At 39.3% G+C, this 21,497-nt stretch overlaps 1 protein-coding gene across 2 annotated transcripts in view; it reads left to right on the top strand.

Annotated features, from left to right (window-relative positions):
* GRIK1 (glutamate ionotropic receptor kainate type subunit 1) overlaps positions 1 to 15,110 on the top strand; it is a gene marked incomplete at both ends in the record, with an annotated part of 166,806 nt that extends 151,696 nt beyond the window's left edge. For both annotated transcript variants that reach the window (XM_084284305.1, XM_084284304.1), the window contains 2 exons: positions 4,038 to 4,288; positions 14,955 to 15,110. In XM_084284305.1, the coding sequence (XP_084140431.1) occupies positions 4,038 to 4,288; positions 14,955 to 15,110 (407 nt within the window). The remainder of the gene's footprint in view (positions 1 to 4,037; positions 4,289 to 14,954) is intronic.
* Between the last annotated feature and the right edge of the window lie 6,387 nt (positions 15,111 to 21,497).

The raw sequence follows: 21,497 nt of genomic DNA, 5'->3' as shown, positions 1-21,497 counted from the left end.
TCAACGTATGAGTACAATGAAAAGCAATTGAAAGGTTCTGCATCTGCATCAGGCACTCCAGGGTTTCAAGCTAAGCAGAGATTTTCAGTCTCTGGGAATTCTTTCCAGCAGACCTTTTCTAACATATCCAGTGCCCTTTTTAAGATTTTTCTAATTGTAGAGAATTAGAAAGTGTCAGGTTTTTGGTTTTTGTTTTTTTTTTTTTTTTTTTTTTTATTATTGTTTTTGTTTTTATTTTACTCTGGGTTCTTGTGAATAATGGTACTATGCAGACAGATCTTCTTCTTGTATGATATATCTCTCCAGACTGTTCATATATACATTTACCATGTCACACTCTGCTAATAGCTATGCAATTCTATTGGCTTCCGGGGAATTAACTATGTTATACAGGTATAACAGGTGAAGTATTTGGTCCATCAGTTGCTTGGCAGATCAGATATAAATAAGAGAGGAAAAACACCACTGCACTTTGACATGTGGTTCTTTATACTGCTGGGCACCTCAGATTATCATACAGAATATTTTAACTATATTCTTCCACACTGTCTGTGTGAGAACAGCCTTTCTCCCTGAGGAAAACAGTACAAAAGCTAAAATATCTCCAAATAAAGACAAATGCATGGCAAGAGTTTCATTGCAGATATAAAGCTGCCATACTTTAAACCAAGAACAATGACAGAATAATTGGAACAGATGGTAATCCTCAGAGAAAGTGCATCCATTGGAAATACAGCTGTGAAATATATTTATAAGATGTTTCTTGTATGATAAATGTGCCTTGATTCCTTTCTTAAGAAAAAACAGCAAAAAATCGGGGCAATAGATACCTGCAAGCACTTTGGAATGATGCAGTATCATCAGGCATTTTAAAATTTTAAAAAGTTAAAGACATAGATAAATAAAGACTAATGCAGTTGTGGAGACCTTTCTACTATTCACATAGACCCCAAAGCCTCTGTTATACTCTCATAGCATTCAAAAGTATTGCACTGCAGAAGCTGTATGGAAAACAAGACTTGTCTGTGATCCTTAACACCAAAGTTTCAGCAAGTCTGAATCTGCATTTGTTCCTTCAGGAGAATATACAACCATGTGGCTATGGTTTGCAGCAGCCAAAGTACACCTTACACTCTAAAATTTCTAGTGAATGAGCTGAATACTATCAACACTTGGTTCCCAAGGAAACAATTCATCTATGAATACACTGGGAATTTCACCTTATTTATCACAGCAACCTCTGCAAGTAAAAATATATAAATATATATATATATTCTGTCTTCCTTCTCCATTTTGCTGAGGTAGGATGATCAGGATTCAGGTGTAGCAACAAAAACCTCCGTTTATATTTATTACTGAGTACATGGGTCACAGGGAGGAGGGTTTTCTTTAGATCCTTGGCAAAGAACCTTACCAATGAAAAATCAGCTGTGATAGTTGATGGTAAGCTTGCTGCAGCCTAGAAGCATGGCTGTATCAGAGGCACCTCTAAGCAAAAGCTGTGCAAAATGTCACCCTGGGAGGAATCCGTCTGAAGAAACCAATGCTGTTATAGGTATCAGGACAGGTATTACTTCCAGCATCACTGCCAGTGCTGATGCAAGTAATTCTAACACTAAAGCTATTACCAGTTACTTGGGAGACTGCTAAGGAAGTAGATGGATGTATTTCCCGGCCTGCGAGGTAGGTTGTTAATAGCTCAATGGCCATAAATGATGTGCTGAATATTCAAAGAAGTGTTGAGATGGATTTGTGTGCAGTTTTAGTGCTCACTGATAAAACACCACCAATCCAGCACTTCAGGCACACTTGACAAACTTTAAAAGCACGCATAGAAATATAGATGTACCTGTTACCCTCAAGATGAATTGTGATAATCCTGCTGGCAACAAAAACATCACAAGGAAGAATGAACATCCCCACAAATCCTGTGCCATGACTCAGGATGCTTCACTTTGCCTAACAGCTCTGTCCTTTCAGTCGAAGGAAAATAGATGAGTCCTACAATATAACAAACTCCAGCCATCAGGGCGACAAACCACTCCTAAGGCAGAAACAATTCTGCTTTTCCTGCTGGGAGGCGTTCCTGTTTTCAGTAGTAATAATTCACTTCTCTGTGTTAAAAACATTTTTGAAGGTGTTTCTGTTTCGTTTTCTGTTGTGCTTATTTTTGGTCCTTTAATGGCATGCATAGAAGTCATCCATTCTTACAGCCAGTATATTTTCCTTTCAAAGCTGGCTACCCAAAGCAGTGGCTGCTGAGTGCTGGCTTCCCAGATGGACTTTGTATAATCTGACACATGTCTCTTGGCATCTGTGGTCACAGCATGTCCTATTGTTGGCAGTAGGATACACTGAAAAATAGCTGAGTGTTGGCGCAACAACTGAGGAGCTGCCATGTTTTTCACACTGACTCTCCTCAGACAGTGCTGCAGGCTAGGGGAAATGGAAAGAGAGACAGAGGCTTGTATTCATGGTACAATTATTGTTAATAGTGTCCTGCACAACAGTGTAGGAAAAGTGAAGCTAAGCCCAAATTTCCAAGGCCGTTTAGATGCATGAAGACACAAAAGTGGTGCCTCATGAGATTTTCCACACTTTCCACAAATGTCCGCATCTACTTGCACCCTGCTACCACTGAAATCCTGGTGCACCTTCTGCCTTAAAGTTTGTTGATCAGATCAAGAATTGCAGCTGCTTCAATTTGCACCTAAATTTGACTCCTTGTGAAATTCCAGCTACAAGGAGTAGTTTTATTAATGTGCTAAAGGAGAGGAAAGAATGAATTGCAGTTAGGTACATGGATGAGAGATTGGCCACATTGACTGTATTTCAGCCCAGACACTAAAACATTGCAATTTCAGTGAATACAGCATGGCAGGGGTTGAATGCATATATATATGTACCCAAGATATAGATAGATAGATAGATAGATAGATAGATAGATAGATAGATAGATAGATAATATATCTTTAGAACCAACTGCCTTTCTTGTAACCCTCTCCTGCTTGCTATCATCATATACATAAACAAAAGTCTTCCTCACAATGCCAAAACCAACTTTTGCTTATCTATTATAATTAATAAAGGATTGCTGCTATCATTGTTGATAACTTCAGTGACTGGCAGCATGGAAAAAGTTAATTGGTAGCAATTTCCCCTTAACTATGCTCTGCTGCAAAATCAGGTTGAGGGGAAGATCTCTCCCTTTTTCCCCCCTTTGGGGCTACAGACTTGTGCATCTGAAAGAGCTTCTGGCTGAAATGAATCACAGGCAACAGAGATTTTGGAAGCTGGACAGCCGGAACAGTGCATGAGAAGCAAACCTAAACAGATTGAGCTGCCCAATGTGACCCTGCCATTTGCCAGATACTGTACAGAGACATTAATGCTGTTGAGCCTGAAGATGCATCATTTAGCAAGCTGTTGGCCTGAAAATAAAAAGCATTAAATAGTTGCTATTTTCAGCTTGCAATGCCAATATTGTTGCAAGTCACGGAAATAAAAGACCCAGCCAGTTTGTGTTCTTATAAGTTGAAGTGGAGTTGTGGGCATATGCAGGTATAAATGAGAAGAGAATATATTTGACTGACTGTGGGTTTTCTTAGACAGCTACTCATTTTACATGCAGTAGGAAAAATAAACAGATGTTGAAGTAAATAGAAGAGATGCAAAGTGGAAAGTCTCAAAGGATGCTCAAAGCAATATTCAAACATGATATAGAGGGATTATTTAGCAAGAAAACCCACTGCCAAGGCTTGAATAAACCTCAGCAGGAGACCCTAGAAATTATCATGAATTCCCAAACAAACAACCACACCAAAGGAGCCTTCTGTTTTCCAGTCCCCGGGGCAGATACCAACACATAGTTCTCTTTCCCCTTCCAGCTGAAGAGAAACCAAGACCTTCTAGCTGGAATAATCAGTCTTGTGATAAGGAAGCTGTTTTGCTGCAAATAGATAACAGCAACATGCTTCCTCCCTGCCTTCCTCCCTTTTCTTCAACCAGCACTGATGGGTCTTGCTCTTACCTTGCAGGGTCTCCTTACAGGGACAAGATCACCATTGCCATCCTCCAGCTCCAGGAGGAGGGGAAGCTCCACATGATGAAGGAAAAGTGGTGGCGAGGCAATGGCTGCCCCGAGGAGGACAGCAAAGAAGCCAGTGCTCTCGGGGTGGAGAATATTGGGGGCATCTTCATAGTGCTCGCCGCAGGGCTTGTTCTTTCAGTGTTCGTAGCCATTGGTGAATTTATATATAAATCAAGGAAAAACAGTGATATTGAGCAGGTAAGTTGTCCATTTCCAGTTTGCTTATGTGTCTGTGAGGCTGGGGTTTGTAGATATGGAGGTGACTGCGTTATGAGTCTCTTTGCTGGAGTGCAGATTTTGTATTGCTGGACTCTCACCATGTGTTTCTAGCACTAAAGACAACTAATTTATTATTAAGAATAGGGAAGTACCTCATCCACAGTCCAATTAGTGCTGCTTAGTATGGCAATGTAGAACAAGAGCAATTAATTTATCAAACAGTTTCTGCATGATCTTTAAGATTTCAAGTATAAATTATTTTGGAAAGGAATAAAATGCAAGTGGGTTTATTTATTTATTTATTTATTTATTTATTTATTTATTTATTTATTGGCATTAGCATCAGCCCTTTGAGTAACAACAGGAATGCACTTCCAAATCCCCAGTGTAATTTTTTTCTTGCTCTAGAAAGCATTTCTTTCACAGCCAGAGGTTTACACACTCTGTGCATACACTTCAAAGCAGGAAAACCTGCTGAAAGGTGATTGACGCCACAATAAGGTAAGATTATGGAGCCAAATAAAATGTGGATATAGCTACACTGAAGTGTAACAAGCAATTTGAAAGGTCAGAGGGAAAACAAAGAAATTGTTGTATATAAATTGTGCTTTGAATATCATAGCACTTTGAGAAACAGAATCAATCATTAAAATAATATGCAAACACCCATTTTCTGAGCCTCCAAACATTGTAAAAGAAACAAGACATGGGCAGTCACTCACAGTCTATTCTGCTAATCCTTTCCCTCTGGCTGCCTTCCCTGGTCCTGGTCTGTTGCTAGCAGTGTCCTAACCCCTATTTTAGTCCTGTTCAGCTTAGCTGATAAAGCTGTTCAAATCCTGCTCACTTCTACAGGACATATCATAGGGATGAGGGTCACATTGCACTGCAGGCTTGGTGGCCCCTGTGCCCATCACCAAGAGGTGGGTTCATATCCCCTAACTTCAAGTTTCCAAATATCAGGCTTCTACTTCTAAATGAGTTGTTTAAGCTCAGTTTCCATTTAGATGGGAAAGGCACGACCTTTTCAGTGGGCTGTTCATCCTGTCCATCCAAGGTGTAGTCCTACAAGGATAATAATATAAAATCCAGAAACGACTGTCAAGAAAAGTAACTTTAACAAAGGCAGCAGGGATGAGTGGGAGGGGACGGAGAACATTTTGAAATCAGTCTCAGAGATGTGGTTTACATTGTTTTGATGCTGGGCCACAAGAGGGGTTGACAGCTGAATCACAGCAAGCAGCCAGGGCTAAGGACCTTGAGAGGACAGTGCCTCATTTGCAGACATCAGGTTCTGGATGGAATGAAGCTCTGTGCAGCCATGCCTCTATCTCCTTGCTGCTGCTGCGGGGTCACATGAAGCTAAATCTACATGCCTGCTGTTCAGACAGCTGGAAAGAAGTGAGCTGAATCCTACCAGGCATCTTCATTTCCTAGCTGACACTTAGTGTTACTGAGGGTCCAATCCATGGGACCTCATTCCAGTGTCAGTTGACTTGGTCTTCATAGTATGCTGCAGAAGAAGGCAGCTCCTGACTGTGTAGACTTCTCTGTGTGCACCTGAGCAAGCCCTCACTAAAGGCAATGTCACCATGTAATGAACAACAGATGGAGCTCATGTGGGGCAATTCTTCAGACCTTAGTAATCAAGTTTTGAAGTAAATCAGACAGAAATGATGGATACTTTTTGCCCATATTGTAGCTTTCTGATTAGCACAATAATGCTAGTTTTACCACAAAATGTGTAAAGAATATAATGAGATCTTGGTTTGATTCAAGATTAGGGAGTTTTTTAATTATTGAAATGAATTTTGGAGAACTATTGCAGTAAAAATATCTAAGTACTAATATGGTGCAGAATATTTTAGAAAATCTTGAGGAATCTGGAAAAGGCTCCTGGAAAAGGTATACTTGAAGTCATAATTAAAATAGACCTAAAGCTTTACATCATGCTGGACTGTTAATTTACTTAGCAACTTGTTGGGTGAATAACTAAATGTTCATGGATACATGTGTACATGTACAGCTTCTACACATTGTGGAACTCTACTACTGTTTCACAGCAATGTGTCACTGATGACAATAACTAAAACCTTTGAATGAGTTAACATAACATCATATATGACTTTCACAGATTTATTCTGGGGAACAGGAGGAGAATACTGTGAATTTTAGTGTTACTTTTTGATTTCTCTCGCTTTGTTTTATTTTTATTCTGGTGATATAAGAAGCTTAGATAGAAAATTCGATACATTGTATGTTATCACTAAGCTAATCCACAGCATGAGTTGTGTACAATCTATGACTTTTCTGTTTCCATAAATATAATCTCTTTTGATTTAAACAGTTTTGAATCTCATTTTCATGTCTATTTTTAATTTTACTTCTTTCATTTATTCATTTTCTCCATTTTTTTTTTTCTTGCATGCAAGGCCTTTTGTTTCTTTTATGGACTACAGTGTAAGCAAACCCATCCGTCCAACTCCACCTCTGGCACCACCTTATCTACGGAGTTAGACTGTGGCAAGTTAATCCGAGAGGAGCGAGGGATTCGAACTCAGCCCTCAATTCACACTGTATAGTCAGGAAAGAAAAAAGGTGTGTCCAATGAAAACATTAAACCTAAACAGTGCACATAATGACAAAGGTTGTACTCACCAACATGCATTTAATGTCTTCAAAGTGCCTCTCACTTCAGCAGGAGATAAGCTTATCTAATGCAAATTGTCAAAGTCCTGGAAATTTGGGCAGTTTAAATGCATATCACAGAAAATAATTACACCTACAAGAAGGTTGAGAGCAACAGACTGTAGTAGTTTCTAAGAAATATGACAATTGTCATCTTGTCATTTCATGGGGTAATTCACCTTTTTCAGGTAAGAAAAATTATTTAACTTTCATTTTCAACAGAACTTGAGTAAACTCATGACAGTCTCATTACTGAAAGCACGGAGAAATGTTTTCCTTGGTCTGTGCTGAAGCATTCAGCAAGTGGGACAGACACTTCTCTATAAACCTCAGAAAACAACCTGCGGGCTCCATTAACTTCCTAAACCCCTATTTTAAACAGCCAGAGATTTTTAGTTGACATATATTTTTTCTGGTGTCAATATTTAATGAATTTTAATTCATCCATTTAAAATTCATTAGACAAAACCTCCTAGTAACTATCATAGCACAAGATCATATCATTCAGTTAAATTTTATGCCATGTAACCATTAACATTTAAGAACATATTCAGCAAAAGCACCCTCAGGCACTCCCAGCATATACCTTTCATAGCATAACTGTTGACTTGGCCTGAGCAATTCATGATGTTCATTGTTGTAAGGCTTTGTGACATAGGGAAGTCCTTTATGACATAACTGCCAGTAAAAATCATGATATCAATTTATGTTCAACTGTCTTGCCTTGGCATTGTTTTGCATATTGAAACAGAAAAGGAATGTTTTATAGGAAGCTGGTACTGGATGTTTTCTATATCCTGGAAGGACATCAATTTGATTTCCTTCAGTCCTCCACTTGTCTGGGGACTGTCCCAGCAGGAGGAGATCTGCTGGAAACTGGATCTGTTGTTGCCACAGAAAAACATATGACAACAATTTGGGAGAGATACACAAAATATATAGAAATGCCAGCTCGTAGGATGTCATGAACCATGGCAAACAAGCACATTTTCAAAACTCAATTACCTTTTATCTGAATTTCATTATATCCTGGCTTACCTCTAGTTTCATGAATTCATTTTCTACCCCTCACACCTACTTTATGATTTCTTGCACACTGCAGTTCCTCCTCATCAAACAATTTAATGATCTGTTTTATTGAGGGGCCATTGCTGGGCTCTACTGCAACTAGAAAACTTGTTTGAGTGGATGCCTTCATGATCAATCACCAAAGTGCTCCAGCAAAGCTCTGCTCTCCTCTTGAATCTTGCACCTGGCTGCACCTGAGAAAAGACGGTGTGACCTGTGTTTTTCTTCCATTCATTTTACAATTTTTAGTCATCATTATTTATAGTGGCAGTAGGCTCAAGTTTTGTGTTGTGTTTTTTTTTTGTTTGTTTGTTTTGTTTTGTTTTGTTTTGTTTGTTTTTTTGATGAAGATGCTCATGACTAGGCTATGCCACCTCTTCTCTGCCACTGTTCATCTGTGTACATGGGTATTTATGTTCTACTCCAGATGCTGCAAGAATTTGTCTTGCTCAATCTGGAATTTTAACTTGTTTGAACAGAGCTTTGAAAACTTCGTGTCTTCATAAAATGAACCTTCCTAGAACTGAAGACCTGAATTAGATCTTCCTTATCCCTGATTTAAAAAATAAAAAATTCACTCTTGTCTGCAATTTCCCAGTTGAAGAAGCTCAAAACCAATTTAAACCAGTTTCTCTGAACTCTCAGAAAGGAAAATTACTAATGGGCTTATCTTCATCACTGTTCTGCACAAAAAATCCTCTCTGTTGCAGTTTCCACTATTTTTCTAATCACTGTTTAGATGAATGAAGAATACTGAAACTTTCTGTCACTTTTTGGGTAAATATTTTCACATTTGTCAAGGAAATAGTCACATTGTTAGTAAAAGTGATCATTTTCCCCATTTAGGTGTCCCCACAGGCAACCTCACAGACTTCAGCTTGCTGGTGGGGACTACAAAGCAACTCCTCCTTTCCCAAATAGGGCTTCATATCTACCTACCATAAAGTTGTTAAAAAGCCTGACCTGCTCCTTAGCTCCTTAGTTACACCAGCAGTTGAGATGGTGAAGAGGAGGCATGCCACCTGGGAACTAATAAATCTACACTTGTAAATACAGCTTTTGCAAGGTTTGCCATGGCTCTAGAAAGAGTCAGATGCCTTCAGGTTAACAGTGAGGTTCAATGAAGCCGTAGTCCATGGCATCTCCTGTGAAGTGTACGGCACCTGTGGGCAGAGATGTAATAGGTTTTGAGAAGTGCTGAAGCCTTAAAAAACTCAGCGTCTACAGCTGTTAAACTTTGAAATCTGGCCACAAAACAGTACTCCATTTACAGACACAGATTGTTACCGTTGCACCTTCCTTATTTGCAACCTTGCAACTGCTCCCAGGACCCAATGGTCAGACTAGGTCCTCTCCCAGGTGTGTCAGTATTGAGTTAACAGCTCTGCCTGCGATGGATGAGTCACAGCAGACTCCGTCAGTTCTGACACTGCAGTACCAGGAAAGCTTAAACCAGAGATATTTGGGGAGACAAATGGCTGTAAACATATACCCTTACTTTGGTTTATTGTAATTTTTATTTTGCTATTGTTGCATTTTGCTCCGAGTTCCCAGAATATTCAAAATAATGTCTTAAAAAAAAAAAAAAAAAACATACGTTTTGACACATAGAAGCCACCAACCTCTGAAAGCAAAGGTCATGAATAAACAAGTCCCAGTCCATTGCCAGGTTGATTTCGCTGAGCTCAATAGGCCTACCTTTATTTAGTGCCAGTTGCTGTCCTCATCACACAGTCTGCAATCCAATTAGACAAAGATGGGGGGGGCGGAGGGGGAAGGGGAGAGAAAGGATGAGACAGGAGAAGAATGAGAGGAACAAAGGCAGTGTGCTGTATGATCACCATTTCAGAGAGCTAGGATCAGGGTGGATTAGTAATGTGTCTGCACCGCGGAGCTAGAACAAGCACACCAATAATACTTTACACATCTGGATTGATATTTCCTCCAAGTACTGCCATGGTTTCATGTCCTTGTTCCATCTCTCTTGGATCAAAGCTTTGAAGCTTCAAATCTTTAGCTTTTTTGGAACAAAGGGGGAGAAGGGGGAGAAGAAAAACAATCCCTATCTAGGTTCTTGCAAAAAATAATTTTTTGTGAAGTTGTTAGGTCTATAAATACTCTCTCCTCTTCAAACATCAACCTTGGCCCATCCATTTGCAGGCTGTAACCCCACCTCCAAACACAACTGTGGCCAGCTGTGCCTTCACTGAGCAGCCATGTTTGCATAAGACGGTTTCTGATATCAGCAAGCAGCTTTACTGATTTTTTTTTTCTTGTAAACAGGAAACTGATGTGCAGTTTACGTAACTGAGAAACAGCTAAAATAATCCATGGATTATTGTGATATTGTTCTGAAAGTCACTGTTCAAGGGACTCTGACAGTTCAAAATCCTTCATTTAGTGATCTCCTCATGCAATTAGCCATCAATGACAGAATACTCAAACAGATTCTTAATGTGCTGCAACAGCAGTTTACTCACTAGGAGAAACTATTTTCGATATTTTTCCTTCAGTGCACTAGGAAAAAATAAATCATTTTTCTTTCAGCAGAAGACATATGTCAGCATCCCAGCTATGGGTGTTTCATGCCGAGGAAGGCACAGCAGGAGAAAAATCCTGTTCTTCCTGTGTCTGAGCTGGTCAGGTATTCTCCCAAAATAAAATTTAGGCTACATCCTTTGATATCCATAGTTTTCAGATCTCCAGCACAGCACCCTGTTTTTTGTTTGTTTGGTTAGTTTGTTTTGTTTGTTTGTGTTTGTTTGTTTGTTTTTGCAAGGTGTTAAAAAAACAATAGAAAAGTTTTGTCTCCAGTGGTAGCCCCACAACATAAGCAGTAGCAGACTGATAAAGCCTAACTATAGAACTTTTTCAGTCATTTCTAGCTTAATTTATGTTATTCTTTAAATAATGAATTTAGAATTATCATGATGCTTAATACAGTCTTCTGTATGGGAGTGGAAGTAAAGATTTGAGACCTTCTTGAGCAAGCTTTTACATCCTGATGAAATGACCAAAGGGCAAAGAGGAAGAGTCTCAAATCACAAAGAGGCCCAAATCCATTCTGTTTTTAAAAGATTTCCTTTAACCCTCACAGGCCATGTACTGCAGCATTTTGGCACTGCAAGAATGAGAAAGTCAAGCTGTCAAAAAGCTTAATGTTAAACATATTACTCTGTTGTTAAATGTATTGCTCTGTTCCTACTTCACCCTCATTCTCACAGAGATCTCTAAAGTGGATTTAACAGCATGTATAAAAATAAAAAATAAATATTTTTTTTAAAAAAGGGCTTTTTAAATAAACCCTTTGGGTCTGGATATCTGAATATGAGATTAAAAGAACAATATATTACCCTTTTAAATGGAATTAGAATGTCACCATCCCCTTTTTAAAGGCTACTGCAATTGTACAGCAGACACGGTGTTGTTCCGAGGGCTGTCTTGAGAGTCCCTACAAATGGTGTTTCTTGTCCATGATTTTCAAGTCACTCCTAAGGCATTTTGGCTGAGTTTGTACCCTTTCTATATCACAGTTCTCTGCTGCTTGAAGAGTTCAGTGCAATCCTGGTTTTCAAACATCTGTTCAGTTTCCTGATTGTATGAACAAACTTGGAGATAAACAGGATTTTGAGCTATGTTTCCAGGGCTCAAAAGAAAGCTCATGTTATAACTGCCTTTCTGAATTATTAACCAAACCCCTGAAAGTTCAAAGTATTGTCTAAGATTGCTCTTTTAGATGGCCCTGTGTATCCCAGGCTTTTAATTCTCTTTGCCACCTCCAGCATGTTTATTCAAAGATGGCAGGATTTCAGATAGAGGAATACTCATAAAGTTGATCAGACTTGTAATTATGACCATAACCTTTGGAATATCTTTGACAGATCAGTACAAGGTCTTAAATCTATCTTTAATTCATTGCTTCAGCTTGACAAAACTCAAATCAATGGTGTTTTAAGTCCCTCAAAACTAGGTGTAATATAACAGTAAAAATAAATCTGCTTTTGTGCTTTTATGAAGTCAGGAAGAGGATCTACAAGGTGTAAGACTCAGGTAGCTGTCACTGTAAACTGTCCTCCTTCACCTCTCCCAAACTGCTGTTTCTGTAGGATGGCTGAGCCTATTCTTACATGTCAACACATGTAAGCTTGTGTGTTTTGACTTCTCTTTTGGATAGTGGGATCAGCCCACTGGGGACTTACACTGTCAGGACGGGAGAGGAGAGAGTCTCAGCAGACAGAATCTTTCAGATTTTTAAATGACTTAGTTCCATACCTTGTTGGGTGAATAAACATGATCAGTTTGCAGGAAAGACAAGAATAGTAATATTTTTACGGTTTTAGGTGTAGCTGGTACCGATGAACATTTAGGCAAAAGTTCAATTCTTAGAGACACAATCTAAACATCAGACCTAGTCATAAAAATAAACTTGAACTATTGAACTATTTCTGGTAATATTTCTATTAAAAGGCTTATATCTGGAAAATGATTTTTAAAATTTCATAGGAGAGTTGAAAGTGGAACCAGTTGAACGCCTCACAATACATATCCTCAGAAGTTAAAAACTTCATATATAGAATGCCAGTTATATTTTTCAAATATCTATGTGCAAAGGTAAAATGATCTTCATGGGACTATTTTGTTGAAATTAGAAGACATTATAATCATTTCATAGTCTGAATAATACAAATCCGTTTGGAAAATTCCAATATAGGCATATTAACAAAGCAGCAAAGTGTACTCTTTCTTCTGCAGAAACCATCCCTGCATGCACAATGCAGAAGCACACACACAGCATACAAGTTGGTAAGAACAACAGGAAAAAAATAAAAATCAGTCTGATCAATCCTACAAATTATTAATATGGTCCCTTCTTCATTATTGGCCATGGATTTCTGGAATCACTTGGTAATTTAGATGTTGAAAGCTCAGTTAAAACTAAGACAGTAGAGATAAATTATACATGCTAAATCGTCTAGTTAGAGCGTATACTTTTATTGGTTTGGAAATAAGTGGTGCTATGCTCTAAAGAAAGCCTGAAGCAATATACAAATAATTCTGTACTAGTATGATACTTGCTTCATTCACCTGCTGCTTCCAGAGGGCATGAGGCTGCAGCAGACACTTGACTCTAACTCCAGTAACACTGAAATTCCTATATTACATTGCCAAAGGAGCTATTTAAATGATAATTGCAACACCAAAGTCCTGTCTATTACCAGATATTAATTTGAAATATATTTTTATATATATACATATATATAAAGTAACACAGTGACCCAGCCCATGCCTTCGACATTTTGGGTCTGGCATGAATCTATACTAGTTTGATTCACATATACTTAAGAACTTCAGATGAGCAAAAATTAAGCATCTCAAAGAAAAAGCATATTAAACTCTTGATGTCACACTCTATGGGATATTAGTCTGTATGCAGCTCATCCCACAAATGGACATGATGATACCTGCACAATCATATACATTTAAACCACAGACACACTGATGCACAGATGTGTTGGTCTCATGTGCAGAATCGAGGTTACACACTCCACCCAGAGGGTTTCTACTGGACTGGAAGAAGTGCAGAGTGTGGAGTTCACCACTCAGGAATCCCTTTGCTACCTTATACAAGGGACCTAACCTTTATCCAGGCTACCCTCATACCTCATAGTCTCTTTTGCATTTGAATTCCACTGGAATTCAGCTGGCTAGTACAAAGCTTGGATTTTCTCCTCTTCAATAACATATCTATTTTTTACTCTTTTCTCTCTCTCCTCCTCCCCGCCCCACCTTTTTTTCTTTTTTTTTTTCTTTTTTTTTTCTTTTTTTATAGTAGAGATCACCATTGAGTTACTAGTGGTTAAAGACTGAACACAACTCTCCTTGCATTGGTATCACTGTAGAAGGGAATTTGTATTTGATGCAAAGAACCATGTGCTGTTGCTCTCATTTGTTGACAAGAACTGTTGAACTGTTGTTTTAACCAGCTGTGTTAAAACTGAGCAGTCCTACTGTTCTAGAAAGGGTCTGGTAGGAGGATTTATTGAGCGTGGTGGATGTAAGGTGTTTAAAGCTTTGTTTCACACTGCTACCATCACTTCATTTTATGTATAAATAATCTATTTATACATATTTGCATGGAACAATCTTTTGCCTTGCTAGATACTTCCACTTAAAAGATTCTTTGTGCTTTTTGTGTTATAAGTAATTATTCTAGCAATAGATTTTAACAGATTTTTCCATTTATCCAAAATGTTTTTGTTAATGTTGTGATAGTGGAAAGAAAAAAAGATTTCTGTTTGCTTTCTAAACTATTCAGCTACCTCATTCTTGTGGTAATTTCTCTTCTTTCTCTGATACACAGTATTTGAAAAAGATTCATTCCAACGAGGAAAAAGTATTTGGAATTGCTTATTAATTTCATGAAGAGAAAATAATTAAATCACAATGAAATATTTGTTTGTCTTCTTTAGTATTCATAATTTAGGGGTGGATAAGGATTTTTAAAAGAAACTATTTCTGCTTTTAAGGTCAGGAGGAGATTTACCTGCTGAAAAAAAAAAAAAAAAAAGGGTAAGTTTTATGATGTGAAGCCACCAAAATATCACAGTCATCTGTGTAGAATTTCAGAAGCATTCATAATCAGCTTTAGTTAAACCAAAGTTAAATTAATTTCAGTGAAAGTCAAGTTAGGCAAGAAAACTGACTTATAGACTTTACCTACTATACATTAGAGACTTACTAAAGGCTGGCAGAACTCACCAGAGAAGCTTTCTGATCCTGTCTTTGAGAGATGAAGTCCTTGTTTCTAAGAGCCACAATTTGGTCAGAGGGTATGGTCAAACTCTGTCTTCAGTGAAAAGTGTCTAATGCAATTTTCATGTTCCACCAGTGTCTTTCTTTCAATGCTATAATGGAGGAGCTTGGCATTTCACTCAAGCATCAGAAGAAGTTAAAGAAAAGGTCAAGAACTAAGGGGAAGTCTTCATTCACAAGTATCCTTACTTGTCACCAGAGGAGGACACTGAGGAAAGAAACCATAGCATGAGCAAGAGGCCCCTCGGAGGAAAAATCAGGAACAAAAACAGAACAAAAACTTTGTTGCCTACAAGTTGATTGTGGTGGGATTTCTGAAATATAGACATTTACCTTGTTCTTCAGAAATTCTCTGTGGTTTCTTTTTTTAATCTAGAGGTACAACAGTTTAAATGCTCACATAGACTGATGTACTACTAATCACCTGGGAAGTGTCTCACTATTTCTTCTGAGATGGATTTGTATGCTCACCTGTTTTGCATCTCTCTTCCCCTCCCCATGCATCGCTGTATGTGCTTTCTAAATAAATAAATAAACAAGAGACAGGGATCTTTTTTCCAATAATCTAGGAGTGGTATCTTTTTATTTCTTTTGAAGAAAAGATTGCACACTTGTTTAGAAACTGGGGTCTAGACAATCAAAATAAAAAATCATGCAATTAACTCATAAACAATGAGTACAAAAATGTTTTTAACACTAAGGTATATACTGTGAGTTATTTTTACTTTTCTCTGATGCTATAAAGAACACTCCTCAGGTTCTCATCTGTGACAAACTTGTTTTTCCCTTATCTCCTTTCTTTTTCATTTATTTTAAAATGAGATTATTTGGTAATGCCGTGTCTCCAGGTGCTAGTTGTTCAAAAGGCAAAAATAAAATCACGAAAATAATTATCAGTGAACAGGTGAAGGCAACACTGACATTGTCATGGTGCCGTATCTTCCAGCTCCTGATACCAATAAATTGATTCTTGACTTCAAAATAAAAATCTCTTTAGAAATTAGAGCCCAGAATATTCAATTTCCAACAAACCTTGACCAGAAATATAACACATCTGACAGAGATAGAGCCAATGCTCAGGACTTGAAGCCATTTTTGCAGCTTGGGACACCAGCAAAATATTTTAACTGGGAAGAAGAAATTAAGTCTTTAAAAATAAAAAAAATAAAAAAAAAAAATCTGTCTGAAGAGCACTGTGGGAGTATCAGGCTCCCACATCCCTCCTCCATATAGCAGTGCCTTTACATTAGAGTAAGGTGAGGTACGTTTATATTTATTATGTTTTCCTTTTGATAATTCTTTTGCTCCCAGGGCTTTTATTGGTGCCAGCTGCTTATCTCTGAGGCTGCCTGCAGAAGAAAACCTGAGAAATTCAGGTACTCCCATGGATGCCCTGCAAGGGATGAGGGTGGATGTTGGGGGTCGGTGCCTTTGTGCCTTGTGGATGGGCAGCAGAATCTTGCCATCCTACTTGCTGGGTTGAGTAAGGGTATGGTCTGCCCAGGTTGGTCCCAACACTACAACTATCTCTGGTCCTAATGAAAGGCTGGAAAAGGGGAACCAGAGGACAGGAGCCACTGACTGCTTTTCTGCACAGCATGTGGGGCTGGGTGAGCCCCAGTCATGTCAACTTGCTTCTAATTGTGGTAATGTTCATCTTGCAGGTGCTTCAGCAAAATGTTAAGTTTTATTGTCCTTCTTGTATTCCCCCAGGGAACATACTGCTTACCACTGATTATGTTTGCCTTGTATCCCTGGCTGTTTCTTCTGCAAAAGCAGAAAGTAATGTGGGAACTGACGAGTGGAGAAATCTCTCTTCCACCTTTGCCTTACACCATTGCCCTGTGCAGCCCCTGCTGATCTTGCATGGCAAGGTCAACCTGAAAAAGAATGGAAAAGAATGGTATTTCTTACTAAAGCTCTACTTGAGAAGTGATACATTTTTATATTATTACTATAGGCTAGGAGACACCTCTGTTCACTTAGCCTTTCCACAGGGGTCAGTTTTTCTAAAACTCACGTCATTACCATTGCTTTGCCCAATGCTCTCTGTTATTAGTCCATGTCCTTCTCAAAACAGAATGCCCAAAACTAGATGTGCTCTTCCACCTAAAGTCTAATCCATGTGAAGCTGGGCAGAAAAACTGTTTCATGTACCTCGAAGGTAGCACCATTGCTCATACACCTTGTGATGAGGTTTGGCTTGCTTGAACTGGGTAAAGCAAGTGAGCTCTCTGCGGTACAGGCAGTGATGATTTCAGCACAAGCTTAGGGCCATGCCCATTCATAAGTGCATTTTTTTTTTTTAACCACAGTTTCCCCAGTGTTTCAGTTTGTCCCCTTTGTCACACTCACTAAAGACCAACCTTAAAGAAGATCCAGATGTTGGACAGATCCCTGAAGATCCTCCTCCTATTTTGACAGTGAGGCTCTGACAGTTAATAGGACAGTTTTACACTCCTGGCTACCAGACAGAATATGTCTGGTATATGTCATCTGGCCTTTTGCCCTACTTGTTTATGAAAATGTCACACAGGACAGGATCAAAGGCTTATTAAAATTGAGATGGAGAAGCCCTTCCCTCACCCACAGGGCCCCTTAGGCTGCTAAAGGAAATTCATCAGATAGGATTGACACATTCATATTAACTCCTGCTCATTTCCAACCAATTATTTATGAAGTATATGCCAGTGTTTGCCAGGCACCTGGAGTTAAGCTGCCTGGCCCCGAACTCCTTAGATTATTCCTTTCCTTCTGCTGAAGACAGGAATTATTATTGTTGTTTTCCAGCATTTCCTCTGGACTGTATCTGTCCTCCCTGAGTTTGTCTGAGGGTTCACAGCAGTCAGCCTCTGGGAAAGCAAGGAGAATAGTCTCTTTTTCAGTGACAACAGTAGAAAACTCTCAAATCAATGCTTGCTTTTGGGAACCTTGGTCTGTTGCCTACTATAGTAACAAGCTGGGTTGATAAGCAATAGTTAAGAAAAACAGCCCCTGGCCCTGAGAGCTCATAGAGGATCTTATGATAAGGTGTCTTCATCCTTCTGAAGGTAGTTTCTTTTATTTATGTCATCTTCAGGTTACAAACAGGCACTTCAGACCACCAGTAATGTCCTAAGAACATGATTGAAAAGCAAGTTATTATTTTTCAGTCTGAGTAACTCTATCACTCTGCCATCCACAGCCTTTAGCTAAGATATTTTTAAATGAATAGGTTCAAAGTGATAACAGATTTATGATCAGCCCCCCCCCTCCTTTTTTTTTTTTTTAAAGGGACATTCTTCTGTGCCTAAGATATTGAGGTTAAAGAATTCCAAGTTCCATTTTTAAAAAATCTACTAAAACTTTCTGGAAATTAAGAGACAGTATTTTGTTTAGTTGCTTGTTCAATTTCAGCTTTCACATTAGTGGCCCACCCCTTAAAAAAGATGGAAAAAAAAAAAAAAAAAAAAAAAAAAGATACTGCCTTTGCTGTCTGAGAAGAAATACCTGGGGAAACAATAAATAGAGCATATTTAATTTCCTTTTTTCCTTTTCAGTAGCTTGAAAGAGTCACAGTGTATCAGGAAGTTTGTGTGTTAATCTCAGATGGCAGTTTAACAAACTATAGTTACAGCAAAGGAGCTAACTAGCCTGCCAAGATTTCATGAAGCAACACATCCATATGTGTATCTGTGCCCTTCCCTTCCATCTCCTGGAATGCAGGTTTATGAAGGGTTATAAAATCTCCTCCAGTATAAATTTTCCCCAAAGCTTGGGTGGACTTGAGGTGTGAACTACCTGATGAGCTGTGGGTTCCCCCAAACCTCCAAGCAGTTACACAATACGCACCCAACCCCTTGCTCTGTTTCCTCTCTTGATATTTTTATGTCACTACTGTCATGGCCTGTGACTCCCTCACTAATTGTCTTTCTTTCAAGAAACTACGGAAAGGATTAATATGAGACAGTGAAGGAATTTGAGGGACACCTGCTCTCAGTGTTTGCTCCTGCCTTAGGCCAGGGGTGATCTTGTCCTGGCTCCACCTCTGGACCTGAAGGACACATGCATGGGAGATTGAGACCACCATATCTCTCACTTTGATTCAACAGAATATTTGATGCTTCAGCTAGTTAAAATTGCAGCTGAGGAAGAGGCTTAGGGATCAGTTTAAATCCCAGTGGTATTTAAGGATTCAGCTAAGTGCTCTTCTCATTTGGAGCTGTGACCTTTTCCACCCTCCTCAAAAACATCTTCAGGTCACTGGTTAGGCTGCCGGAACACCACTCACAGACAGGTCCCAGCTCCACATACAGGCACGAACAGTCCATTCACAGCCATCCTGCTCTTCTCACTTTCTGTATAAAACAAACAAACAAAAAACCCCCCACCTTTTTAAAGCATCTTCATTTCTGTGTCACTAGAAACATTTTCCTTGGTTTCAGGTGCTGCTTGTAAATTCATGCCATGACTGAGAAAGTTATTTTGTCCTGAGGGAGGGGGGGGATGAGCACAGGGCAATCTTACATATCGACATGGTAGCAAATATGATTACTGTGACCTTTTCACCATATCCCAACAAATATTTTTTCCTGCCTATTTTCCTGCATGGCAGCATGCAGCACAAGGGAAGCCTGATTAGAGATTATCCATTAGGAAAGCAAATATCCTCATCAGATCTCTGTCTTGGCAGCAGCAGGTATACATCCTCATTGTTTATAAAAGAGAAATACAATATTGACTGATGCTGTTGAATAGCTTTAATGTGTTTCATTCCAGAAATGGCCTAGTTTTAATGTCAAGTGATCTTTCCCACCACCAATCTGTGGTCTTAGTAAGGGTAATATAACATCCATCAACATTCTTGAGAAAGTGGGAAGGCAAGCTCAGTGGAAAAGAAAAAATATTGGAAATATGTAAGCAACTGTTTAAGTTGTGTGCACAGGGCCCAGCCCAATACTATGATTAATAAGCTACTGCAAAACAAATGAGGATCAGCTTATTACCTTTTGAACCCTTTGTCAGAGGACTACATCTTGTGGGTCTGCTGTGAACCTGTAATCCCATGGGGCATTTATTGACTGCTGAGCTTGTCCCTTAATTACTCTCTGCCAGGCTTGCAGGAGTCACGATTTCTCAGGGATCAGAGCTGCTACTATTTAAAGATAAATCACTTACAGCTGTCAAACAACTGCAATTTTATTTCAGCTCAATCGATTGATAGAGATGCATATTTTTTTCCTGCTGATGCATTCTGATTCCCATTTGCCTCTTGTAACCTCCTTCAATTCAAGCTTTGTTATCATTAGCACAATCGTTACATAGCTATCAGTGGCAAAACATAAAACTCACTCTTGCATTTCTAGATTTTGACAGCAGTTGCACAGCCTGGGAGATGAGACCCATGTTTGGGCCATGCATTCATGATGTGCCCGGACCTGGAGCTGGTGGCATGGGGCAGCCTCACACATGGCAGCTTTCAGCTCAGATGAGCTGAGGTATGGGGGAAAGCTGGGTTTCCAGCCTGACCCTTAATAATGAAAACCACAGATACAAAGACCTCAAATTCCACAAATTGCCCATTGAGCCCTGGGCACTGCATCAGCTCTCACAGGTAGCTGTGCATATGGCAAATGAGGATGCTCACCCACAGTATGCAACACTGAACACATATCAGCCCTACGAGTGCCAAAAGAAGGGACAGGCACCTCACTCCTCCATCCTCACCATAGGAGGCTTTTAAACACAGCTAGCCACCTTAAAAATTGTCTAGTCCTTATGCACCTTTTACAGTTGTCACCCTGTGGCAATCTGTGCTGAGTGCCCTTATTCTTCCCCTTCCCTCACAGTGGACAAGAAATGGCTCTTCGGTAAGAGAGGAACAGTCATGTGTCATTGGGAACATGTGGGTAATCCCTCTCTGAGAGGATGAATAAAACTCAGCATGCTGCTTATGCTCCTGGGTCATTTAAAGGCTACTTGCAACTGCACCTTCAGAGCTGTAGAGGCCAAGAAATACGCTGAAAAGAGACTACCAGAGGAGAAAAATATCTTGAACTAGCCAGTAGAGCCGTACATTTCATATCACAGCAGAGAGCACTGACACCATCCCAGCAGGAGCACGCAGGTGCTAGACACGGAATGCTGTGTGTTATACTAATGAATCACAATTACAGAAACACCTGAACCAGATAACGCTGTGCTCGTCCTCCCTGAAATGCATACAAGTGTGCAGCAGCCCAAAATACTTCTCCACTCCCCAGTGATTTCAGATAAGGTACTGCTTGGAAGCAGTTAGTTTTTTGCTTCAGAAAGACCCACGTTGCTTTATGCGTTACACATCTTTAGACGAGATTTCCAAAAGCAAAGGGGGGCTTGGGTATATCTTCCAGGAACCAGACTCCCAGGAAGCCTGGAGCTCTCCTGCCCTTAACACAGCTCAAGGCAGAGGCCCTGCAAGGGGACAGCACCCAGAAACTTTAGACAATATGGGGCAATGCAGTCAGCAAACTGCCTTTATACACACTACAGCTGGATAATATCCTGCTACAGGAAACATAGAGTCATTAAGATTGGAAAAGACCCCCAATATCAAACGAGAATTTTGTTATCAATAGCCCAAAAATATTTACAGCAGGGG

Source organism: Netta rufina, assembly GCF_964035555.1.
Source record: "Netta rufina genome assembly, chromosome: 1".
Taxonomy (NCBI): domain Eukaryota; kingdom Metazoa; phylum Chordata; class Aves; order Anseriformes; family Anatidae; genus Netta; species Netta rufina.
Note: the sequence above shows the minus strand (reverse complement) of the source record. Positions and strands in the feature narration are given on the sequence as shown.